This window comes from Aphis gossypii, chromosome 1, assembly GCF_020184175.1.
Source record: "Aphis gossypii isolate Hap1 chromosome 1, ASM2018417v2, whole genome shotgun sequence".
In the NCBI taxonomy this organism is placed as follows: Eukaryota; Metazoa; Arthropoda; class Insecta; order Hemiptera; family Aphididae; genus Aphis; species Aphis gossypii.
In genome coordinates this window covers 77,076,604-77,104,368 of record NC_065530.1, presented here as the reverse complement: position 1 = coordinate 77,104,368, position 27,765 = coordinate 77,076,604, and the positions used below count along the sequence as shown (strand labels likewise).

Below are 27,765 nucleotides of genomic sequence, written 5' to 3'. Positions count from 1 at the left end.
CAATAATATGTTTGACTATTGTTGAAGATATTAATTTTGTTTGTTAATGTTTAATCATGCTGCAAATACGGCCCAAGCAATACAAAATAATGACAGTTATTACCTTGCTAAATATAGTGTGGCTGGAGGAATAACAAATAATATTAAATTCAAAAACCTTGAGATGATCCAGTTAAACAAATATTTTTATTTTATACAAATAATTAAATAGTAAAGGCATGACAATGTTTTGTTGTTTTTAAAACAGGTAAGTGTACAAATATCCACATCTATACTTATTACTGATAATAAGTATACCAATTCCTGTAGAAACTAGATACTTATTTTCAGTGTATTTACTATTTAAAAATATTTAATTATAAAATTAAATTATAATAATATTAGTACTGTATGATATGACAATTATTTATTGATCGAACAGGATTTTAAACAGTCAACTGAGTGTTAAAACAATTAAAAAGATTGATAATTTATTTTTAAGAATAAATAAATTTTAATAAAAAAATATTCAGATAAATTGTATAATACAGTTATATAGGGCAACTTTAAAATTTTGAAATACATTAATTTTTATTTTTCGTATTTTCTATTGACCTCTATTTTTGAGACAATGCGCATATAATCTTTTCCTGATGGTAATTCAATAATTGTAGTTAAAGGAAATTTTTTTTCAATTTCATCTTTAGGTATTTTAGACGATATCAAACAATCCGTGACTGGCTATAAAATAATAAAATAATCGATTTGCATTTATAAATAATAATTAAACAGTCAACACCAACATTGTAAAATAAAAATGCCTTAAAAGAAAAACAATGTTTATCTAGGTATTAAGATACGGGTTACATTAATACATAATATAAAAAAATCACCCAGGGGAGGGGGCGTCGCCCCCATCGCCCCCCTAAAAACCGCCACTGAGGTACTGAGGTGTGAGTAGGTACTTATAAGTTATAGGCTTATATAGGTAAAATTAATAAAAATTAAATATTATATATATATAACTTATATGATTTATAAAATGATAAATATAGGTAGGTAATTAATAATAAACAGGTAGGTACAAACTTTCCATCCGCAAGGAGTATGTAAGTCGTTGCTGAATTTGAAAGTCAGCTGTAAAGCATCAATAGTTCTAAAGATTTCACTAAATTAAAAATAAAATAAAATAAAATTACTATCAATTATATGTCAAACAATCAAAAAAAATAAGTGCTTCAAAAAGATAGGTACTCAAAGTTACGTCCAATGTTTTGAGGGTAAAAATGTATAAGTTGTATGGTCATGTCAGGAGCCAAAACAAATGCTGCTCTACAAGGTAAAGGTATACCGTCTTCATCCAAGCATTTTGCATCTAATACATTCAGGTATAAGGAAATCATACGATTACGATCTGATACAATTGGAAATGGAAATTCTTCTTCATGTTTTAATCCGCTCACTTTTTTTATGTCCTTATTAATAGAAAAATGGTTATAATAAAGTAAAACAATTAATCATATTTAAATATATTTAACTATAGGTACTGTGATACTGCGATGTTTGACTTAATTATATCAATATATATTTCGTAAATACTATTTATATAACTCATAATAATTTATAAAAAGTAAATTTGTTATTGTTCATTTGAAGTGTATAAAATAGGTGGGTCGTATATATTATATAGATATGATATGTATAAATGTATAATTATTATTCATTAAACGTATTTATAAATTATATTAAATAAATTATTATATTTTTTCAAATTAATGATTTTTAATTTTATTACCTCTATCCATTTAGCGTGAGAATTAATAGAATCACAAGACATAGCCAATATTTTTATACCTCGAGATTCAAATTCATGAAAGTCTTTTACCAATTGACTCAGCTCATCAGTACATACAGCAGAAAAATCAGCTACATAACATACTAATAAACCCCAGCTACAAAATAAAATGTAAATTATAAAAGTGTTAAAAACAATAGCACACAAGTCTCAATTATTTATAAGAGCAGAGCTGTATTAAGTTATTTTTAATTTTTTATACTCCAGGTTAAAAATGTCTTAGTACCACTCTCTATCCTTCCATGGGCCCTCATATGGGCGTATTATAAGAGATAAACCATCAATTCTCTAAAACAGAAAAGGCGCCACCTTCAAGTATATAGTTACTATTAAAAATAATTTATTGTTTATAAACTTTAAATGCATTTTTCCACACATCCATAAAAAAATGTAAATTTAAAATTTTTAAATAATAAAATTATAGAAGATAATTAGATACTAGTTCAGACAGTTCAGTATGTATGCGCTCTACAGTCAAGTTGTTGGTTTGGTACCGCGCGTTTTAAACAATAATTATAATAATAAACATTAGTGATCTGGGGAAAAATTCATTGCTCCAATCATACAAGGAACAATCACATTTTTATTAACATTGGTAAGCCATAGTATATAGGTACATAAGTATTATCTAAGTATGAATTTTTGCATCAATGATTCATGATTGCACTTACCACTTACCCGACAAAATCATTTTTAATTGCTTTTTTTCTCCCTCATAATCATTAACACAGACCTGCATAAGAGCAAGACCATTTTTATGTATGAGTAAAATTAATATATATGTAAAAATGCTCATAATTTACTTAAAAATTAAAGTAGGTATCGTAAAAAAACTAACGAGAGAACCCAGATAATATTAATTATTCTTAACTTTGAGTTTGATAATAGCCAATAGGTTAATTTACACTTACATTTAAAGCAAACTGTTGGACATACATTTTGTTATATTATGTGTTAGTATTACTAACTTAGTACCTACAACACATGCGAGGGTGCGGCGTCCTCTTAAAAGATATAACATCAACAATATTTTAGGATCAAAACCCCATCATATACTTCATAATTAATTATCATATTAAATACCTATACACCAATGATTCTCAACGTGAGCGCTACCGCCTCCTTGTGGGCATTTTTGATTTTTAAGGGGGCGTTTTTCTGAGGGGGGTGCTCATCTATCATTTACGTTTTTATTATTCATATTATTAATAGGTATTTAAGTATAAAATTAACTAAATAGTAGCATTAAAATGTTAAATTATATTTTTTCTTTAATTAAATAGCTTATAAAAAACTAAAATATTAATGTTTTGAAAAAATTGATTGGGGGACGGGGTGGTATGAGATTTTTAAAGTCTAAAAGTGAGTAAAAAAAGGTTGAAAAGCACTATAAACTATACAGAATTTAGAAGGCATTTACTTAAGGTAGTATACTAGTATCTAAGATATTTTTATAAATACACTAATGCACAGGAATACAGGAAAATTTCGCGCGGTGATAAATTCAGAAAAAATGATATTTAATTTTTTGTGTGTATACCTAAAAATTTATTAGATAGGATGTTTTTATAGGTCATTGGTTCTCAAAATATTTTTTGACAATCATTTAATATTATATATTTTATTAAAAAATAAAAATATTATCTAAGAATTAAAAATTACAAATAAATATAAAGAATTCGCATACCATTGTATACCACCACTTAGGGTCTAGGGCAGAGGTTCCCAAACTTTTTATTGTGGGAATTTTTTAAAATTTGGTGACCTACAATATCAATAAATGACCTTTTTTTAGTGAATCAGTTGTTTACAAATATATATACATATATATCAATATCCAATATTATTTTTATTTTTATTATAAAAATATAGCACAACCCACCAAAAATATAATCGCGACCCAATTTTGGGAACCTCTGGTTTAAGGAGTATATAGGCAGTAGGCACCCCTTAATAGTTAATACATCACTGTATAAAAAATTATGCATCTACCGTAAAATAACTATAAAATCTTACAATAATGAAGGGAATAAAAATAATTAGATATTCTGCAGCTGTGAATACAAAAACACTTAAATTTTAGGAACCGAAAAAGTAATAACACCAATAAATAATAACTGATATGTATGAATTATGTATACCTACCTATACGGCTTTACCTACATGATTATACATATTATATTACTATTATAGTTATTAGTTAGATACCGTATGAGTGCATGAGCCATGAGTGGACATTTATATTATACACGTGGGGTCTGTATTTTAATTAAAACAATTTTAATAAGAGTACGTGATCAGATGTATAAATACCTATATAATTAATTAATGTTCATTCATTTGCTAAACGGATTAACGCGGGGGGGGACTTTTTTAAATTCAATAAAATATTAAGTTCACTGTTCAGTATAGTTCTCTATATTTTAGATCTCCTCACCTGTCTTTGAAATACTCGTGTACCCCAAATTCACCAACTGTCGTCTTTAGGCTAACATCCGCCACTGTCTGTCCTATTCTCAACATTTTATTCCAAATTATAGCTTATATAGGCAGTGAGTAGCATATATTGAGGTAAACAATCTTTTCAATCCATCATAATAAACTAGAAAAATAAGAGAATGAAATAAAAACTGAGCAAAATGATTGTAATATATTATAGTATAAAAAAATTTATAAAGTTAGAATATTATAATATGGTACCCATGAGCTCACAAAAAAAATCTGACTAATATTATGTATAAGTATCTAGTGACTATCTACTAATCTATTACAATATTATACTTTGACATATTATACCAATGCTATATTACAACATTGCAAATTCATCCACGGATTATCAGTTTTCTCTCCATGACCATAGATATTATACAATATATCCTCAACTATTGTCGGCTATAAAAAGAAAATAAGTATTACATCGTATGTTGTGTACTCATCGTGTTGTGTGTCTTACATATAGTAGCCAGTAAGTATTCTTATTTTTCGTTTATTCGTGGTATCTTATCTGTGTACATAAAACAGTAAGCTGATTGACTGATCTATCAACGCACAGCTCAAACTATTGGACGGATCGTGCTGAAATTTGGCATACAGATAGCTATAATTATGATGTAGGCATCCGCTAAGAAAGGATTTTTGAAAATTCAACCTTTAAGGGGGTAAAAAGGGGTACAAATTGAATATTTGTTTTTGTTCTGATTTTTTGAAATTAAGTATACATACTCTATACAACAAATAAACATTGTCTATAAACTTTATTTTGTGAAATTCAACTCCTTAAGAAGGGTTAAAAGGATTCAAAAGTGTAAAAATAGAAAAAACCGCCTAGCCGAAACCGTTGTATAATGGCTGGAATATTAAATATCACTAAAATAAAAATATTTAGTGCACACAAGTCAACTGAATATTCATAAATGACATATCCGTTGGAAAAAACCGCGGCGGTTGGCGGACAATCCGCCTCGTATGAATATGCCTATTGGAAATCCACAGTTTAATTTTAGCTAGCGGATGCGGTCGACCGCCCGAAAATTGAACAAGCGCGATTCCAGGCGGTCGACCGCGGTCGTCCGCTAGCCATTTTATTTCGTTTGAATATACCCATTTAAATATAGATGTTTAATTTTGAAAGAAAATCCGCGGCGGATAAAAACCGCGACCGCGCGCGGCTAAACCGCTCCGTGTGAAACCAGCTTAATACCGGCAACGACGGGTAATACAGCTAGTCATTCATAAAAATTCCGGTAAATTAATAATTACATAGCTTTAGATACATGAGATACCTATACACAATATTATGATGTATTTATATAATAATAATAATTAGCATTGCTACCTATATTGTGATAATTTCTGAACTAATTATAATGGGTGGTGATTTTAAAGAATAAGACATTTATGAGTTTACGACGTCGCTAAGATACCTAAAGGTATTTTAAAGTGGAATAGTGCAGCACTGTTCAATAACTATGATCGAGAAGAATATTCATTTTACGAGTGGTTTTCACGCACCGGACGTTATTTGCATTCACTTTAAATTATAATTTATAATAATCTCATCTAACGTCTAGAATTCCAAGGATACCTATAAAGTATTTGAGAATAATATGTATAAAATATTAATAAAATAAGCCCCGACGCCCCGTACCTATTTACTTATAATAATGATTCGATGTTCATATATTATTAACACTCTTATTGTGGGATTGAAAACTCAGAAATAACATTTTAATCGTATATTCTCGCGTATTTTATAACATATACCTAGCGAATAGGTAGCGTCCGTATACTCAAGTCTCAAATATTTTAAATTTGTCAGTATTATAGAACATTGACATTTGAATGAGAATTGCATACCACTTGGCACTTATTATGGAGCGGGTTTTTTTTTAATGTATGACCCAAAATAAACTGCATCTATACATTTATTATAGTTAATTTTAACTCATCACGAAGCTATATTAGGTACTTAGAATCTACTATAACTTCAACGTCATCCTTTTAAACTCCTCTAAATTTTAAACCCCATTATCATACATTCACACAGAATAAAAAAAATAAAAAGTGAGAAGTATTGAGTGTTCAGCCCAGATTTAAAAAAAATTAATATTATAAATTCAAATTCTACTAAAGATATAGGTACCTACGACCATAGACCTGTAAACTAATGGACAGCGACTATCACTCCACCCTACGACCTATCTTTTGGCTATCAACCACGAAGTTCTTTATAATCGTGCTATCAACCTAGAACAATACTATCAAGAAAATATAAACATTTTTCTACATCTAAATTTTAAACATCACGTCATGTGCCAAGTAGAATACTGTATGCTAAAAATATTAATTATGTAAATACTTAGATAATAAGTATTATTACTTTTGATGGATTATTTTTTTATAAATAAAAAATAATAACTTTAATAAAATACATACAAAAATGTAATTAATTATTTATAAAAAGCGAAAGCCAAAGCTTAAAGCTCAAAGTATTGCATATTACATTTATCGTATATCATATAATCGCTAATCGCATTGCTAAAGATATGCGCCGAGATAAGATTATTCTTATCTATTTCGGTGGCCATACCACGGACTAAGATAAACAGGACTGGAAACGAATGGGATGGCGGAGTGGATGGATTGAGGGTTACTATAAAATCCACTATAGAACTATCTAAATATTTAATTAATGATTGTGGGTATAGTTATGTGTTGTCATCTAAAATGAATCAAGATCGTTTGGAAGTAAGTGCACTTAAAAGTTAAAATAAATTCAAGTGTTCAAGTATAATTATTAATAGTTAATGTCTATTTTGTAATATAAAATTAATTTACTTGTATAGCAATTTTTTGAATGGCACGGCAAGCCACTGGTCCAAACGATCATCCTACCACCCCAACATTCATACAAATATATAAAATGTTATCTGTCTATTCAATATTAAAGCCTCCAAAAACAGGCAATTGCAAAATTCTTGAAAAAAATACCCCAAAAATAACTCTAAACGATATAAAGAGTATATTTGTCAATGACAAAGTAGACAAAGAGGATAAACTTTTAAAGCTACAAGAAAGGTTGGATTTAATTGTAAAAGAAGGTAAATGGGAAACGGAAGATGTTTTTGAAAACGATATTCACAATTATTGTACTCCTAATAAAGCAGAAGTTACAGATTGTGTAATTTATTATATTAGTGGTTTTGTGTGTCGGTATATACTAAAACATACAAATTGTGATGTATGTATAAATGCTTTAAAAGGTAATTCATATTCTACCCAAAAAGGTATTGATTTTTAATTAAATATTACTACATAAGTTTATATTTTTAGGAAAAGTCTACTCTAGTAAATCTGAGGCAGCTTTTACTAATTTAAAATCCAGAGGAAAACTGATTCACCCAAATGAACATTTTCACAATATTATATCGGCAATAGAAAATTCTTTTTCAAAGTATTGTACTATGCCTAGTGTATTTCAGGATACAATTGATCATTTTATAGAAAATAATACCGATTTATTAACATTTCCATGTGATGAACATAAAAATGAAGTACTAATGTTCATCATCAGGTATTACATAACAACAAGGATGAGACAGTTTGCAAATATAGAAAACAAAAATCAAAAAAAAATAAATTTGAAAAAGAAAAAATCTGCAAAATTGGTCATTACTTGAGTAATATGAATTATAATATATTATATCTTTAATTCTTGTTTTTAAAAATTAAACCTATTGTTGTTGTTTTTCTTATTATTCATGCATACACAATACACATTACCTGCAGAGTATTTGAATTTTGAAGTAGGTACCTATAGGTATTAAGTTCAAAATAGAATATATTCCAATATCCATATTCACAACATTTGTTATTGCAAATCAAGTGTTAACAGGTTTGTCATACTATAGTTATTAGTTATTACATCATTAAAGTAAAATACTAAAATGAAAATATGTAAAAATAAAAATATGTATTAACTCTATGTCTCTATCTATTCTGAGCTAATACGTTACTTGTAAGATGAAAGTTGTATTGAAATTTGCTTGTATAATACATCTCAATTTCATTAACTACTTTTCAGTTAAGATCCCTACCTTAGTACCTTATATCGTAAATTGGTAAGTCAACTGTACATAAAAATAATTTATTGTTAATTCTTATTTCTTAACTCAATGTTATAAAAAAAAATTTTATATAAGAACAAACGTGAAACGAGAGTACAAATGTTGAAATGTATAATAATTTAAATTACAATTTAAAATATTTTTAGTTATTAGCACGATGTAGGTAATATCATGTATTATTTTATGGCGCGCTTGCGTACCTAGATAGCGTTAAGATCGACATTGTACCAGCTAGCGTTGTATATTGGTTCCACCGATAACGGCGTCGTTTCCAGTCCTGTTTATCTTAGTCCGTGGCCATACTTTATCATGATTATGACGGTCATATGTTTGATGATAACGTTTCCCGCGCATACTTTATTTCTTTGTTGTTGTGTTGAATTTTTCATCGTTTTTGATAATTGTTATTATTTAATCTTTAGTTTTTATTGTTTTAAGTTTTTTGATTTTGTAAGTGTACTCTATTGTAACACATTAGTGTACGCTAATAGTTTTTCTCTGATCGACGTGTAGTAATCTGAGTAGTACTAGTCTAGTAAGCAAAATATTTGACCATTTGGTAATTATTAATTACTATTTAGAAGGTAAATATTAACTATAATATTATATCATATTAGGTAAATTTATATTGCCTTTATTTTCATTTTTATTTCTTGTAATAAGTTTCCTTAGTGTTCTTAAATAAAATAAATCTTTACCCTTTATTAAATTTGTTTAAATATTAATTATTAACAAAACATATATTTTTTGATTTCAGATGGTGAAAACATCGTCAGAAATAAATACAACCCCTTGCACTCGACTAAGATTGAAAAATGAATTGTCTTCTTCTAGAAGATCATTAAGATACAAAAGTACTGATGAAATACCAAATGAATGTGATTCACATATTAATTCTTCAAAAAAAAAAACTCCACAATCTGTAATTATAAAATAAAATTAATATACATTTATAAAGTAGTTAGGTACCTAATACTGTAATAGTATGAGTATAGTAAATACTAGCCAATTAAAAGGATGGTTTGGCTTATTAGTAGGGCAGTAATGATTGTACCCACATAATAGCTTCAAATTTATAATCCTATGAAGAAAATAGATGTATTTATTTATTAGATTTCTACTGTTTTTTAAGAGAGAAGAGACAAATGCTTTTTTTACTCCTACCATTTATCTTTGTACATTACTAATTTAGTTATGACAGCTGTTGCTAAACTTTTGAACCCCATATACCACTAAATTTAAAACTTAAATTCTACAAATCACTCAAACTTTTTGATCCTTATCTTAAGATTTTAATCAGGTGGCTTTTTTTTTATAAATACCTAATTAAAAAAAAAAATTAAAAAATGATATGGTATTTTTTAAATTATTACTAAACAAATTTTTTAAGTTACAATTTATGATGATTTCATTACTTGTTACTAAATTTTTTTTCTATTTATCAAACTGAACCTATCCACAGCTAAATAATACAATACTTTTGTATATAATGGTTATATAACATCATCTGCTGGAAGGTTAATAAAATAAAACTGTGAATAATGTTAATATTTTTTTGCTAACCACCGATTGGCAACTGTTGGTCAAGAGAACTCTTTTCAAATTTATTATGTTAGTCGTAAGCACTAATATTAGGATGAGGACTTAATTTTTGTATCATGATGTTAGCTTAAACTAAGTATTATTTGAATAATATATTTTACTTAATATCATAATAATATATAATATAATGATGTAATAAATGCTATTAATTATGCTTTAGATTACGATTTTTAAACTTTGAATGTAAATTTTGTGTTTAATTTTAGACTAAAAAAGTTAAAAACGAAAATGATGAAGATAATAGAAATGTTGTAAATTCAAAATTAGTAAGTTATACCTTAATGTGAAGCTTAGTTAAATTCATTGTATTAATATTTTATTTTTTTAAATAGTGTGGGATTAAATTGAAGATAAAGCGTATAGATGAATTGAATTATGTATCAACGTCCTCTCCTAACACATTAAAAGTTTGTTGCTTTTGTAATTGTTTAAAAATATAATATTGAACTTAATTTTTATTTATTAGATGACCAATACAAAACTTCAAGATAATAAGTTGCACAAAATGCCATGTCTTCCAATTACACCAAAAGTATGTCATATTTTAAATATGTTTATTCGCCAACTATAACATAACAGTATATAATGGATTACAATGCACCTAATCAATATTATAATTATTAGCTTCTTACATAAAAGCTAAAATTGTTAAAGTAATAACTTAGTATAGATTGGATAGCTTGGAGTCTTTGCTCCATTTTCTTAAAATTAGTTTAATGGTGCACGTTTAATAGAATTCAAAATCTAATCTATTCAATTTTTTGAAATTGTATTGAATATTATAGAAGAATTCAAGAAAATCACTGCGCTGGAGTGAACGCTATGATGATGATGTTAAAAATTTAGTTGAGGCTATAATTGATGGTGACATTACTGATACTGAAGATGAATTAAATGAAGATGAATTAAATATGCCAAAAGTAATAATTCCTGAAATATCACTGGGCTTGGAACACAAATTAAGTATAAACATGACACTTGTCATGACTTTTAGGAACCCAATATTTTAAATTATTATACTATTTGCCACGAGAGTATAAATAAGACTATAGCATACAACTCATGCAATTCTTCAACTATGTGGCTAACATTTTATGTAAGAATGCACAATGAAAAACCTTGTGTTGTTGTATGCATTCTCTCGAGACACAGAGCATATTATTTTCTAATTTTGGTATTTAATATACTAAACGATAAATGATAAATATTTGTAATGTATTTCTTAAATTAAATATTAAAATTGAGTACCCAATAATTCAATACCATAAAATAATTTGTGTTTTAAGCCCTGAATTATACGAAAACAGTTTTTTTTATTAATTTAATGTAATTTTATAGAGACAGTCACAAAGAATTTCTTCATCATTTTATAGAAAATCAAATGGCATGAGTAATATATTATCAACTGTATGTAAAAAAAATCACATTTATAAACTTTTACCTATAATTAAATTATTAACATTTCTAGAAACGTTTAAGAAAATCTGTTGATCGATTTGGTGATGTGATAGATTTAAATGAAATTGAAATACCGGAGTCTCCTGAAAGAGTAATTAAATTTCTTACTTTAACTATATTATTAATTGATTTTAATTTACCATGAAATATTTTAATTTATTGTAAAATGTCATTAAACATATTTAATTGTTAGTATAACAAGTATATAATTAGTAAAGTATGTTTTAAATATAATTACAGTGAAATGTCGATTATCAGTGCTACAACATTTTTGAAAAAAAAAATACGTTTTTTAATTTTATATTTTTAAATTAAAATTAATTATATTATGTACTTTTTACAAAACATGTTTATAGTTCTTATTTATCATATTTATAAATTATACATGCAGATATGCTATACATTTGTTTTATTTTTGATTATATGAAATATTTAAGTTTGCTTTCATTATATATTTTAATGTTTGACTATTCGCATCTCACTTCATTCAATTAATGCAAATAATCAAAACTTAACTGTATTTTTTATCTAACTTAAAATTTTAATTGTAGAAACGCATGGGACAACCTGTCGACGAACATATTAACACTCCTAAAAGAGTAATTATTTGATTTAGTTTTTTAATTTATATTTAACAAAAAACAATATTTTGATAATATATAACATTTTCTTATATTAGAGTAAAAAAGGTAGAAAAACATCAATAATTGAGAAAGATGAAAATGCAGATTTTAATATTGATGATTCAAGGACTCCAATAAATGTAAGTAATATAAAAGTATTATTAAATTAAGCATATGTGCATATGTTTATAAATGTAGTTTATATAGAATTTTAATTGAGTATCATACCTATGAATTATTATTGTTAAACTTAATAATCTAAGCAAAGATAATTTTATAGTATCCGTAGTAAATTATTTTATTTTATAGCCATATGGATATGAGCTTACAATGTATTGGCAGTATTATTACCATAAATAAATATGCATAAATAACATGATAAACATCTGAATTAATATAATATCAACTAATTAATTGTGTTTATGCTATAAGGTACCATTAACTATTTCAGTTTGATGACCTTGTATTGAAATGTGATATTTGCTGAATAAAAGAGTACACGTTTTCAGATAAATTTAAAATTGTTTACACTTGATATGCGCTTGCAAACAACTTACTTTTTTTTAGTGATAAGTTGATAGCATCATATTTTTTACAGATTTGGTTAGAGTATTTAAACTAAAAAACTACGAAATGTAAACAAAAATTCAACTTGTTGTTACTTGAAAATCAGAATAATATCTCCCATATTGTTAATACTTGTTTGCACATGGATTTATCAAGTAACAATAAGTTAAATTTAATTAAAATTGTGTCATTAACAAATTATTAGTAAATATTAAATTTCATATGTCAATTTTGTAATTAGAAAATATCTTTATTATGAAAAAATTGTTACCAATTTACCATTAAAAAAAAGTAAGTTGTAAAGTGCATGTGCGTATCGAAAGTGTGAAAAAATTTGAAATTTATCTGAAAATGTATACTATCTTTCATACAGCAAATACCTCATTTCAATACAAGGTCATCAAACTGAAATATTTAGTGGTACCTCTTAGGATGAGCACACTGTATAGCTATATTTTTTAATTAGCGTAAAGTACGTGCATATTATTTTATTGTTAAAATCATAAAATTATCTTAAAATAAGTTTAAATAATAGAAATTTAAACATCATAAATTCAATTTTACAATTATAATTTATATTATAGAAGAAATCAAGAAAATCGCACCGCTGGAGTGAACGTAATGATAATGATCTTTTAAATTTATTTGAAGAGCCTATGACTGATGATGATGATGATGATGATGATGATGAATTATTAAACATGCCAAAAGTAATAATTCTAAAAGCACATAATTCTTGGAATACAAATTAAAAACCAGTATAATACTTGTTTAAAAATTGTTAGAAGGATCTCTGAGATCTAATGAAAATAAGACTATAATCTGCTAATTTTTAAAATATATTAAATAAATATAAATAATAATAATAATAAATAAAATAAAATATTAATTGTAATAGGGTGCTATACTCGCATGTATTGTCTCAGTCTTATACACGTGGAACATAGTCAAAAACTATTTGCGTGGGTATTTATATCAAAATTACCTAAATTATAAATAGCAACAAGATGAACTTTACCTGTGTCGTAGTGTCTTAATTCTTTAATAACATGAATATAAATAAAGTTATTGGTTTGAGAACCTTCTGGTTTTTTTTATTAAATTAATAAAAATTATTGGTTACTACTATCAAAAAAATTAAAACGCTACAACACAGGTAAAATTCTTCTTAATGCAATTTATTATTTTGATAATTTTTATGTAAATATCAAGAGAGTAAAGTCATCCCTCGCAAAACAGTTTTTAACTACGTTATGCATGTATAAAACAAAGACAACACATGTGGGTATAGCGTCCTCTTAATATTTATTTATATTTTTTATATTTATTAATATTAATTAGTTTTTTAAGTACATATTGAATTTTCTAAGATTTTCTAAAGTTGTGATTAAAATTAAATTCAATCAGTCAAAAATATAAAATAATTTGGATTCCAAGCCCTGAGTTAAATAAAAGTCACTTATATTAATTTAGTGTAATTTTGTAGAATTGTTCAAGGAGGGTTTCTTCATCATCATCTAGGAAATCGAATGGCATGACTAATACTTCACCATCTGCATTAATTGTATGTAAAAATATCATTTTTATGAAACTCACCAATAATTATAATATTACACATTTATAGAAACGTCCAAGAAAACCTGTAGATCGATTTGGTGATATTGTAGATTTAAATGAAATTACACCGGATTCTTCTGAAAAAGTAATTAAACTTCATAACTCAAACTATATTATTAATTGCTTTTAATTTTGGCCTTAAATATTTAATTTTTTTTTTGTAATATTACAAAACTAAGTACACTCCAATTCCAGTATGCTTATAATATAATTATTTTTCTGACTTATTTTATTCTTACTATATTTTATTTGTAGAAACCCAGAAGACAATCTGTTGATGCATATTTAAATACTCCTAAAAGTGTAAATATTTCTAAAAGTTTTATTATTAAAATTTTATCAAAAAACAATATTTTGTTAATACATACAATTTTCTGATTATAGAACAAAAAAGGTAGAAAAATATCAATAAATGATGGAGATAAAAATGCAGATATTGACATAGAAACTTGGAGGACTCCAAAGAATGTAAGTGATTTTGTATATATATTATAATCTATTAAGTGCATTTTAGCCTTTAGGTTGCTTGGATGGATTGATTTAGAATGATGGAACGGTATTGTTTAAGCTTACTAAAACAAGCAAAAGATATCTCGTAATATCAGCATTTTATCAATTCAATTTATAACATTATACATTAATAATAACAGTATTACTGACACAATTATACATTTAATAATAATATAATAAATACCTGCATTTATCTTAATAGAAATCTAATTCATCCATAATATGCTCTACTATAGATTTATTTTCCAAGACAAAATATAATATAAGTAATTTATTCTATATTTGTAATAAATGTTTAATGAACTATAAAGTATCAATTATAATTTATATTTATTTATTTATTTTCTCCAAAAATTTCAGAAACATTTAAGACAATCTGTCACACCTCGTTCTGGTTCAAAAGCGCGCCGAAGTATTTTACAAGATATACCAGAAAATAAAGAAATTGAAATTTCGACACCAAAAACACCAAGAAAAACTCCTAAAGTAATCAATAAGATTTTGGTACTAGTTTAGAACCTACATGAGAAAAATCTATTAATATATTATTTTCACACCATTGATGAATTTATGCTGACACTAAAAATTAGCTTTTAATTTATATTTATACTTCTATTAAAATGAATCTATTCTCCATCTGAGAGTGTATCAAAACTTTGCAATGTAGATATGCTTCGAATTCTCTCTGATTGATAAATTATGGTCAGATTCTATAGTTGATAATTTAGTATTGGAAAATAGTTTTGGTTTCTTTGCTCTTATATTTTCTATATGGGCTGAGTATAATTTGGCTATTTATCTTAATCACGATGTTTTTAAACTAAATAGATTTAATATTATAATCAAAATATAATTGGTAAACTAAATTCCTGAATATTGTATGGGTACTAGGATGTGTATTAAATTAGTACCAAATATTTTAACAATAATTTAATATTTATTGATATTTCTTTTAAAAAATACTTTTTTAATAACAAGTTTTAATGTTATGTTATATTAGACACATGTTAAAAACTTGACAGCATCAGTGAGCAAAAGATTGGATAGTGGAGCAAGGGTTCCGTGTAGTCCTTTAGAAAAAGCAAGAGCAAATTTACATTTGCATGCTGCTCCTAAACATTTACCATGCAGAGAATTTGAATATAAATCTATACATTCTTTTTTGGTTAGAAAAATTAATGATGAGTTGACAGGGTAAATTAATGTTATATTCAATATTGTTTACTATAATACACTTTTTAATAAATATTCATTTGTTTACACTATACTTATATAGGAGTATGTATATTAGTGGTGTTCCTGGTACTGGAAAAACAGCTACAGTTAAGAGAGTAATAGATTCACTAAATGCTGATTTATTAATGAAACACAGTTTTAAAGTAATTTTAAATTTAACTAATACCTTTTAATAGTATTTTTTACCATGTGATTTGTAACCTGGTATGAATTAATATTTAATTTAGTTTGTTGAAATAAATGGCTTAAGGCTTGCCAATCCACATCAAGCATTTTCAGTCATATGGAAAGAGTTAATGGGGGAAACAGTATCATCTTCTCGAGCTCAAACACTTCTTAATGACTATTTTTCAAACAAAAAAGTTAAAGAATTGTCTACAATTTTATTAGTTGATGAAGTAATTTATTATACTTAAGTCTTACATACTTAGTAAATTATTTTTAATTATTCAACTTTAATTTATTAGGTGGACCATATTTGTAATCGTAAACAAGATGTTGTATATAATATACTTGATTGGCCTAGTCAAACTGGTTCAAAAGTGGTTGTAATAACAATTGCAAATACAATGGATTTGCCCGAACGAGTATTACGAGGATGTGTCACTAGTAGAATGGTAGATTATACATTATTATTTATTTATTTAATTTTAAATCAACAGATAAACATTCTTTTGGTAAATATAATGAATATAATGGATATATGAGTGATAAATAATAATATACATAGAAAAAATGATAAAAATATGAAATATATAAATAGTATAAATTGTTAGATAATTTATTGTTATTTCATTTGGTTTTTAGGGATTGACCCGATTAGTATTTAAGCCATACACATTCCAGCAGTTACAAGAAATAATCATGAATAGGTTGATAGGAAATTCTACATTTGATCCAGACGCTGTTCAATTGGTTGCAAGGTAATAGAGTTTTTAATAACTTCAATATTTAATTTAAAAACATGTCTATTTCCATATTAGAAAAGTAGCAGCAATATCAGGTGATGCAAGAAGAGCTCTAGACATATGCCGTCGAGCTATTGATTTAATTAAGCCAGAAGATGATTCACAATTAATAACCATTAAGCATGTTGATCAGGTGTTAAATTCAATACTTTCTGGTGTTCGTGTAACTGCTATCAGGTATAATATTTTTACATCTTTTGTAATATTATTTTTATAAAATTTAATACTTTTAATACTCATATTAGGAAATAATAATAGTCAACTTTGTTAAATTTTTACCAGTATGATTGTTATAGAATAAATAGATAGACAATACAATGTTAATATTCTATAATCAATGAAGTATACTTAAGTACTTGTTATCACGCATTTTGATTGTATTAATTTCATCATTTAAATGAAATATTTTATAATTTCCCAAAATTAACACTACTTGATAATTTTCACATTGTTGTTAAATTGATATTTATCCACCGATATTTAGTTTCTTACTGATAGATTAGAAGTATTTTATTAATGAATAAAATGTAATTAATGTATTTATTTCTATTCATACTTTTTTATTAATTTAGTTCAGGTGTATTATTATATAATTTATTTAGCTAAATTGGAAACTATCTATTAATAAATAGCTTATCACAAATTTATGATAATACAGATAATTTAGATGTATATTTCTTACTTTAATTTTTATCAATTTAAGGATTTAAACTTAAAACACCAATAGTTTAGCTATACAAAAGAATGAAACAATAGAAAATGTCAAAAATATACCATACTAAAACTTTAATTCTATGAAAGTTGTGTTAAAAAATATAAGTAAAATAAATTAAATTTGATGACTTTTACCTGTTTTAAATGTTTTAATTTACAAATAGATTAAAGAATTTATACTTCAAGTTGATATAATATATTAACTTTCAATAGATTTAATATATTAAATACTTACATTAGTTTTATTACAAAAATATTATATTATAAATTATTTTTTCAGGTGTTGTTGTATTTTAGAACAATATTTTCTCAGAGCTCTAAGTGATCTAACATCTAGTACGGGTATTGAGCATAGTACTATTGACTCAGTTTATACACAACTGAAAAGCATTTGCTTGCTTGAAGGTACTTTTTTATTGTACTACTATAAATATGATAGATATTTAAAAGGTAATTTTTTTTATCATGATATATATTAGGTGAAGAATTGCCAAATGAGCAACAAGTGCTTATAATTGCATACCGATTAAGAGATAGTGGTCTAATTTTTTTGGAAAAAAAAAGATGGGACATATTCCGTAAAGTATCCCTCAATGTCAGCCCAGAGGATATTAGTTATGCTTTAGATAAGTATAATGATTAGGTTGATTTTTAATAATAATCATATTTGTATTATTCTATTTATTTTTTCTTATTGTGACTTTTATACTTGGTATATTCATTTAAAATTTTTATTTTATTCATTTCTATTTTTAATTTACCAAAATGAGTTTTTTTTTAAATGTTTTAACTGTCTGTCATTACTCTTTTATGTTATGCTACTTTTTAAACATTTGAATTGTATTAGAAGTAATTATATTATAGATATTCCTATTTAAAGTTGTATTATAGTATTGTATTAAACATTTATAAAATAAAAATATACATAATTAAAGTATCTAGTCATGGACTAAAACCATATCAAAAGTAAAAATTTGGAACAAGAATTTTTAAAATATATTATGAATTATTATACATTTTTAATTTAACTAATGCATGTCATTAATCACCATTCCCGACAGACAAATTCTTCTTCTGTTACTACTGTCTGAATATTAGATATTAGAAGAGAATATTGAGTAAAAAAAAAATGAAATTAAGAAATTAAGAAATTTTAAATTCATATCATTGATAATAGATATATTGAATCAATTTTGTTTGTGCCCTGACTCTTTATTTTATGGATACCTGTTGATGTATTTTGGAAATTGAAGGGCTTAAACAACAACCAGAAAAATACATTTTTTGAAATTGTTTAAGTCTGATAAATAAATTCTGGTTCAGAAGTGCTCCGAAGTATTGTAGAAGAAATACCTACCATAAAATTTGTTTTTTTTTTGTCTGTATACAGCGTAATTAGTCAAAATAATGCTTCAATTTTTAAACTTCGGGTGTCGTTTTTATGGCAAATTGAATATCCTTGGTGTATTATAAAGGTCAAAAGTTAACATTTTTTAACAGTTTTCAAAAACATCGAGAAAAACAAAATAAAAATAACGAAAATACGGGAATTTTTACGCAAAAACAGTTTTCGACCAAATCGATTTTTTTATATGGTTGTAACTCAAAAACTAAACACTGTAAATACATACTTGAAACTTCTACATGGGATATGTTTATATTAGTATTATCACTATTATCTATATACTGTTAAATTTTCAAAATATTTTGACTTTTTTGAGTTATTTATAGACAACTACAATTTTTGATTTTTCTGAGAATTTATTTTGAAGTGTTGATAAAACAATTTTGGATGACCAAAAAGCTTAAAAATGTAATACAAGGTTCCTTATGAGTTGTTCTTATTGTAATTAAAAAAAATCAAAAACGTTAGTCAAAATTTTTTTTAAGCGCTTATTTTAATTTTTTACGAAATACCTATGTCAAAATCGTGAAAATTTGCAAGTAATTTTAAAGATGAAAAATCATAAAATGTTTTGTTTTTATATCTAAGGTTGAACAATTCAACATTAAGTTTTCCATAAGTTTTACTTATTTACTTTAAAGTTTAAATAGCTATAGAAAAAACTCGAAACGCCATTATAGGAAAATTGTTATGTGCATTTGAATTTTAAATTTTTACGAAATAGCGTAACGGTAACGATTTATTGTCAAACGAGTCAAACAAATTTAAATATTTGTTATAATTCAAAAAGTATAAGTCGTAGATACTTAAAAATTTCCCCAGTTTTTAAGACTGGTATTTTCTTCACATGATTTAATTTTCAAAATATTTCGTTTATTTTAATGTTATTTTTAGGCATTCGAAGTATTCGCTTTTGCATCAGCAGTATTAAATGAAATGTATTCTGATAAAAAATCACAAATTAATATCTCGGCTCTTTTAACTTGATTGATTTTTTTAACCTCATATTTATCGTCAACTTTCTTAAAAAAAAGTAGTAAGAGGTTTGCCTGTAATGAATTTAGCATTTTTCAAATGAACAGCAGAAGCTGCATGTTTTTTTATTGTTGATATTTTAGAGACAATTTCCCGTTTAAAATAATAACAATTTGCTTTTGTGATGTTGTCTTTCACTGGTCCAAGCCAATTTTTAAAGCCTGGTTAGCTGCTCCCATTCCTTCTTATATTTCTGCTTTCTATGACCAAGTTTGTGGATGCTTCCATCACGCGGTGTTGATGTCGTAGATGCATCAATGTCATCATTATTATTCTCTTTCATTAAACATTTAAACATCATTAAAAAAAAAGTATAGAAAATCGACCGAACAAAACAATGTAGACAGTAGATTTAATGTGATAATATAATAAAAAATACGTAAAGGTATCGCAGATTTGGGTAAAATACTTTTTTAAAGTATTTTGAATACATATTCCAAATACTTAAAAAAAAAGTATTCAGAATATATATTTGAATACTTTATAATAATAATATTTCCAAGTATTTGGAATATTTCACAAAAAGTATTTAAAATATTTTTCGAATACTTTTTTTTAGTAGATTTAGTTAGATTTCAATGACAAAAATATATTTTTTTCAATTCATTGTTTATAAATGAATATTATAATAATCTCGTTTTATTTATAGTTACATACAAGTGCAAAAGCTTCAATGACAAAAAATGTAATGAAATTATTTTTTAAGTGTGATTGGACATTTAAATAGTATTCCGAATACTTGTAAGAAGTATTCAAAATACCGTATTGAATACTTTAAAAAAAAAGTATTTTGAATACAGTATTCGGAATACTACCCAAGTATGGGTATACGAAATATTTCAAATAAACAGACTGCTAAGAGGCAACAATAAGCACTCCGAACGAGTCCGAACGCTCGTTTGGTCGTGAACAAAATGCGCAACAAATAACAACTAAGTTATTAGACAATAGACATTAGTTAGGTATTATTAGTATTATAGGTTAAAGGATTATTATTTACCAATAATTAATATGGTTTAAACCTAAAACTTAAATTTTAATACCTAAAAATAATTCAAGAACTCAGAATAATGTCACCATTATGTCGGTAAATAAAATTACTTAATTTTAAATTTTTCCGTGATTTTGACATAGATATTAAAGAATGGATAGGCCATTTGTGCTTATCATACGGGCATGAATTAGAAATAATTTTGAGGTTATAGAGGTCTTAACAGAATTAGGATTAATTATTTAAAAATTATTTATATTATTATACAATAAACATATTACATTTTATAATAATAATACTTTAATAATTTATAAATTCCAATATCTATTAATTGTCTATACATCCATCAATGATAATAATCACAAAATATAATTTATGATAAGACCTCTGCTAGAGTGAGAGGCATTAATAAAATCTGTCCTTCTCTCTTCCCCATTCCGGCACACTTCCCTCTATACGATTAATATAGCGATGGCCTATCCATTCTTTAATATCTATGGATTTTGACAGGTCCGTCCGTACGTTCCACGGATAACCGTGGTATTATGATATTAGATAATACATATTTTCATATTTACAGTGTGACCCGGTCCTATTGACACAGCGTTAATTTTAGACTAAAAAAGTAATAAACGCAAATGATGAAGAAAAATAGAGATGTTGTTGAAAAAACAATTTTACGATTGGTAAGTTATACCTTAATGGCTTAATGTGTTGGCTTAGTTAAATTCATTGTATTAATATTTTATTTTTTTAAATAGTGTGAGTTTAAATTGGGCATAAAGCGTGATGAATCAAATAATGTATCGACGCTCTCTCCTAGCACATTAAAAGTTTGTTGTTTTTGTAATTATTTAAAAATATAATAGGTATTGAACTTTATTTTTGTTTTTGAGATGACAAATAAAAAACTTCAAGATAATGAATTGCACAAGTTGCCATGTCATCCAATTACACCAAAAGTATGTCATATGACATAGTAAAAACATGACACTTGTTATGGTTTTTAGAAACCCAATATTTTAAATAACTAAACCATACTGCCACGAGAGTATAAATAAGACTATGGCATACAACATATGCAATTCTTCAACTATGTGGCTAACATTTCATGTAAGAATGTGCAATGAAAAACTTTGAGTAGTTGCCGTATGCATTCTCTCGTGACACAAAGCTTATACTATAATTATGGTATTTAATATACTAAATGATAAATATTTGTAATGAATTTCTCAAATTAAATATTAACACAATATTTAATAATATGACATAATACCTATATACTCGAGTATTGTTTTAAATATAATTACAGTGGAGTGTCAATTATCCGCACTAAAATATTATTGAAATAAAAAAAAAATTATTTTTATTTTATACTTTTAAATTTTAAATTTAAATTAATTATTTTATGTACTTTTAAAAAAACATATATATTTATTTTATCATGTTGTACTTATAAATTATACATGTAATACATTAGTTTTTTTTTATTATATAAAATATTTAAATTTGCTTTCATTGTATATTTTTAATGTTTGACTATTTGCATCTTACTTTGTCCAATTAGTACAAATAATCAAAACTTAACTGTATTTTTTATCTAACTTAAAATTTTGATTGTAGAAACGTATGGGACAACCTGTAGACGAACATATTAACACTCCTAAAAGAGTAATAATTTGATTTAGTTTTTAAATTTAAATTTAATGAAAAACAATATTTTGATAATATATAACATTTTCTTATATTAGAATAAAAAAGGTAGAAAAATATCAATAATCGAGAAAGATGAAAATGCAGATTTTAATATTGATGTTTCGAAGACTCCAATAAATGTAAGTAATATAAAGTATTATTAAATTCGGCATATGTGAATATGTTTATAAATGTAGTTTCTACAGCATTTAAATTAAATATCATATCTATAAATTAGTATTGTTTAAATTTATTAATCCAAGCTAAGGTAATTTTATAGTATCCATAATAAATATATAATAAATATATTGTGTAAATAACATGATGAACATATGAATTAGTATAATATTAATTAATTAATTATGTGTGTTCACGCTAAGAGGTACCCTTAACTATTTTAGTTCGATGACTTTGTATTGAAATGGGGTATTTTCTGAATGAAAAATAGTATACATTTTCAGATAAATTTAAAATTTTTAACACTTGATGCGTTTACACGTAACAACTTACTTTTTTTTAAATTTAAATTGATAATATCAATTTTTTATATGTTTAGATAGAGTATTTTTTCTAAACAATATTTGCATAAAAGTTTTTTTCTAATTGCAAAATTGACATACAGTTTAAAGATGAAATTTAATAAAATAAAATAAAAAAACAGAAATGATTTGTTTTTGACAAAATTTTAACTAAATTCAACTTATTGTTCCTTGAAATCTTATCTGTGTGCAAATAGGTATTTAAGAATATAGAAGATATTATTTTGATTTTCAAGTAACAATAAGTTGAATCAAGTGTAAATTTCATAAATAAATTTGTGTCAATTTTGTAATTAGAAAAAAACTCTTTATGCAAAAATAGTTTAATAAAATATTTAATATTTGTTATAATTTTTTGATTATGATTTATCAAAAACAATGTTTTGTTAATACATACAATTTTCTGATTATAGAACAAAAAAGGTAGAAAAATATCAATAAATGATGAAGATAAAAATGCAGGTATTGACATAGAAACTTGGAGGACTCCAAAGAAAGTAAGTGATTTTGTATATATATTATAATCTGTTAAGTGCATTTTAGCCTTTAGGTTGCTTGGATGGATTGACTTAGAATGATGGATTGATTGTTTAAGCTTACTAAACCAAGCAAAGAAATCTCGTAATATCAGCATTTTATCAATTCAATTTGTAACATTATACATTAATAATAACAGTATTACTGACACAATTACACATTTAATAATAATATAATAAATACCTGCATTTATCTTAATAGAAATCTAATCCATCCATAATATGCTCTACTATAGATTTATTTTCCTAGACAAAATATAATATAAGTAATTTATTCTATTTTTGTAATAAATGTTTAATGAACTATAAAGTATCAATTATAATTAATATTTATTTATTTATTTTCTCCAAAAATTTCAGAAACATTTAAGACAATCTGTCACACCTCGTTCTGGTTCAAAAGCGCGCCGAAGTATTTTACAAGATATACCAGAAAATAAAGAAATTGAGATTTCGACACCAAAAACACCAAGAAAAACTCCTAAAGTAATCAATAAGATTTTGGTACTAGTTTAGTACCTACCTGAGAAAAATCTATTAATATATTATTTTTAGACCGTTGATGAATTTATGCTGACACTAAAAATTAGCTTTTAATTTATATTTATACTTCTATTAATATGAATCTATTCTCCATCTGAGAGTGTATCAAAACTTTGCAATGTAGATATGCTTCGAATTCTCTCTTATTGATAAATTATGGTCAGATTCTATAGTTGATAATTTAGTATTGGAAAATAGTTTTGGTTTCTTTGCTCTTATATTTTCTATATGGGCTGAGTATAATTTGGCTATTTATCTTCAATCATGATGTTTTTAAACTAAATAGATTTAATATTATAATCAAAATATAATTGGTATACTAAATTTCTGAATATTGTATGGGTACTAGGATGTGAATTAAATTAGTACCAAATATTTTAACAATAATTTTATATTTATTGATATTTCTTTTAAAAAATACTTTTTTAATAACAAGTTTTAATGTTATGTTTATTAGACACATGTTAAAAACTTGACAGCATCAGTGAGCAAAAGATTGGATAGTGGAGCAAGGGTTCCGTGTAGTCCTTTAGAAAAAGCAAGAGCAAATTTACATTTGCATGCTGCTCCTAAACATTTACCATGCAGAGAATTTGAATATAAATCTATACATTCTTTTTTGGTTAGAAAAATTAATGATGAGTTGACAGGGTAAATTAATGTTATATTCAATATTGTTTACTATAATACACTTTTTAATAATATTCATTTGTTTACACTATACTTATATAGGAGTATGTATATTAGTGGTGTTCCTGGTACTGGAAAAACAGCTACAGTTAAGAGAGTAATAGATTCACTAAATGCTGATTTATTAATGAAACACAGTTTTAAAGTAATTTTAAATTTAACTAATACCTTTTAATAGTATTTTTTACCATGTGATTTGTAACCTGGTATGAATTAATATTTAATTTAGTTTGTTGAAATAAATGGCTTAAGGCTTGCCAATCCACATCAAGCATTTTCAGTCATATGGAAAGAGTTAATGGGGGAAACAGTATCATCTTCTCGAGCTCAAACACTTCTTAATGACTATTTTTCAAACAAAAAAGTTAAAGAATTGTCTACAATTTTATTAGTTGATGAAGTAATTTATTATACTTAAGTCTTACATACTTAGTAAATTATTTTTAATTATTCAACTTTAATTTATTAGGTGGACCATATTTGTAATCGTAAACAAGATGTTGTATATAATATACTTGATTGGCCTAGTCAAACTGGTTCAAAAGTGGTTGTAATAACAATTGCAAATACAATGGATTTGCCCGAACGAGTATTACGAGGATGTGTCACTAGTAGAATGGTAGATTATACATTATTATTTATTTATTTAATTTTAAATCAACAGATAAACATTCTTTTGGTAAATATAATGAATATAATGGATATATGAGTGATAAATAATAATATACATAGAAAAAATGATAAAAATATGAAATATATAAATAGTATAAATTGTTAGATAATTTATTGTTATTTCATTTGGTTTTTAGGGATTGACCCGATTAGTATTTAAGCCATACACATTCCAGCAGTTACAAGAAATAATCATGAATAGGTTGATAGGAAATTCTACATTTGATCCAGACGCTGTTCAATTGGTTGCAAGGTAATAGAGTTTTTAATAACTTCAATATTTAATTTAAAAACATGTCTATTTCCATATTAGAAAAGTAGCAGCAATATCAGGTGATGCAAGAAGAGCTCTAGACATATGCCGTCGAGCTATTGATTTAATTAAGCCAGAAGATGATTCACAATTAATAACCATTAAGCATGTTGATCAGGTGTTAAATTCAATACTTTCTGGTGTTCGTGTAACTGCTATCAGGTATAATATTTTTACATCTTTTGTAATATTATTGTAATTAAATTTAATACTTTTAGTACTCATATTTTGGAATTATAATAGTCAGTATGCAACGTTGTTAAATATTTACCAGTTTGATGATTATAGAATAGACTGATAGACAATGGAATGTTAATATTCTTTTTTTTCCTGTTTAACCGACGACGCCGCGGGGATTGCTTTCTCATTACTGTTACGGCACTGCCATTGTTATTAAATTAATATTAATCCACAGATATTTAGTTTCTTACTGATAAATGTGAGTTGTTTTATTAATGAAAAAAATGTAATTAATGTATTTATTTCTATTCAAACTTTTTTATTATTAGAGTTAGGTGTATTTAATAGTTTTATTTAGCTTAAGTAGAAAATATCTATTAAAAAGAGGCTTATTATAAATTCCAGCTATACTGATCATTTAGGTATTTAATTCTTATGATATATTTTTATTGATTAATAGCAAATAATTCATTTAATCCGCTTAATTTAAGAATTTAAACTTAGAAAACAATAGTTTATACATTAGTTTTATCAAGAAAATATTAAATTATAAATAATTCTTTCAGGTGTTGTTGTATTTTAGAACAATATTTTCTCAGAGCTCTAAGTGATCTAACATCTAGTACGGGTATTGAGCATAGTACTATTGACTCAGTTTATACACAACTGAAAAGCATTTGCTTGCTTGAAGGTACTTTTTTATAGTACTACTATAAATATGATAGATATTTGAAAGGTAATTTTTTTTATCATGATATATATTAGGTGAAGAATTGCCAAATGAGCAACAAGTGCTTATAATTGCATACCGATTAAGAGATAGCGGTCTAATTTTTTTGGAAAAAAAAAGATGGGACATATTCCGTAAAGTATCCCTCAATGTCAGCCCAGAGGATATTAGTTATGCTTTAGATAAGTATAATGATTAGGTTGATTTTTATTAATAATCATATATTTGTATTATTTTATTTATTTTTCTTATTGTGACTTATATATTACTTGGTATATTAATTGTATTCATTTCTATTTTAAACTTATCAAAATGATTTATTTTAAATTTTTTTAACTATTTGTCATTATTTTTATGTTATACTATTTAAAAGAATTTTAATTGGGTTAGAAGAAATTATATTATAGATATTCCACTTTATAGTTGTATTATATTATTGTTTTAAACATGTACCAATTTTATAAAATAAAAATATTCATAAAAGTATTTAATTATTGACTAAAACCATAACAAAGAAAAAATTTGGAACTAGAATTTTCAAAAGATATTATGAATTATTATCCATTTTAAATTTAACTAATGTACCTATAACATTGATTACCTTTTCCAACCACTCACCGAGAGGACTTAAAAGAAAATTGCCAAAAAACTCTTATTTAGTATTTAAATAATAATAAAAAA

The 27,765-nt window shown here is 25.3% G+C and overlaps 2 protein-coding genes across 16 annotated transcripts; one reads left to right on the top strand and one right to left on the bottom strand.

Annotated features, from left to right (window-relative positions):
* Positions 1–469: 469 nt before the first annotated feature.
* On the bottom strand, positions 470–4,721 carry LOC114126282 (peroxiredoxin-6-like). Of its 4 annotated transcripts, none has more exons than XM_027990197.2 (6): positions 4,631–4,721; positions 4,272–4,436; positions 1,775–1,931; positions 1,234–1,454; positions 1,069–1,147; positions 470–720 (listed from the first exon to the last, which is right to left on the bottom strand). In XM_027990197.2, exons 2-6 carry the CDS (start codon positions 4,355–4,357, stop codon positions 571–573), a joined length of 693 nt encoding a protein of 230 aa, XP_027845998.1. In that variant the 5' UTR covers positions 4,358–4,436; positions 4,631–4,721; the 3' UTR covers positions 470–570. The 4 variants fall into 4 exon arrangements, with proteins under 4 accessions (XP_027845998.1, XP_027845999.1, XP_050053936.1 ...); XM_027990198.2 differs by lacking the exon at positions 4,631–4,721 and adding an exon at positions 4,535–4,628; XM_050197979.1 differs by lacking the exon at positions 4,631–4,721 and having other exon boundaries at positions 1,065–1,147; positions 4,272–4,528.
* A 4,140-nt stretch (positions 4,722–8,861) lies between these two features.
* LOC114126294 (origin recognition complex subunit 1-like) lies at positions 8,862–27,506 on the top strand. 12 transcript variants are annotated; one of them, XM_050197690.1, is made up of 24 exons: positions 8,862–9,044; positions 9,218–9,382; positions 10,269–10,328; positions 10,395–10,469; positions 10,529–10,594; positions 10,848–10,982; positions 11,401–11,469; positions 11,531–11,611; positions 12,072–12,119; positions 12,200–12,283; positions 13,295–13,420; positions 14,197–14,274; positions 14,335–14,412; positions 14,583–14,630; positions 23,834–23,917; positions 24,317–24,442; positions 24,957–25,150; positions 25,232–25,334; positions 25,419–25,589; positions 25,659–25,808; positions 25,999–26,114; positions 26,175–26,336; positions 26,921–27,045; positions 27,120–27,506. In XM_050197690.1, exons 2-24 carry the CDS (start codon positions 9,218–9,220, stop codon positions 27,281–27,283), a joined length of 2,508 nt encoding a protein of 835 aa, XP_050053647.1. In that variant the 5' UTR covers positions 8,862–9,044; the 3' UTR covers positions 27,284–27,506. The 12 variants fall into 12 exon arrangements, with proteins under 12 accessions (XP_050053647.1, XP_050053682.1, XP_050053673.1 ...); XM_050197725.1 differs by lacking the exon at positions 23,834–23,917 and adding an exon at positions 14,712–14,795 and having other exon boundaries at positions 8,863–9,044; XM_050197716.1 differs by lacking the exons at positions 23,834–23,917; positions 24,317–24,442 and adding exons at positions 14,712–14,795; positions 15,198–15,323 and having other exon boundaries at positions 8,864–9,044.
* The last annotated feature ends 259 nt before the right edge of the window (positions 27,507–27,765 follow it).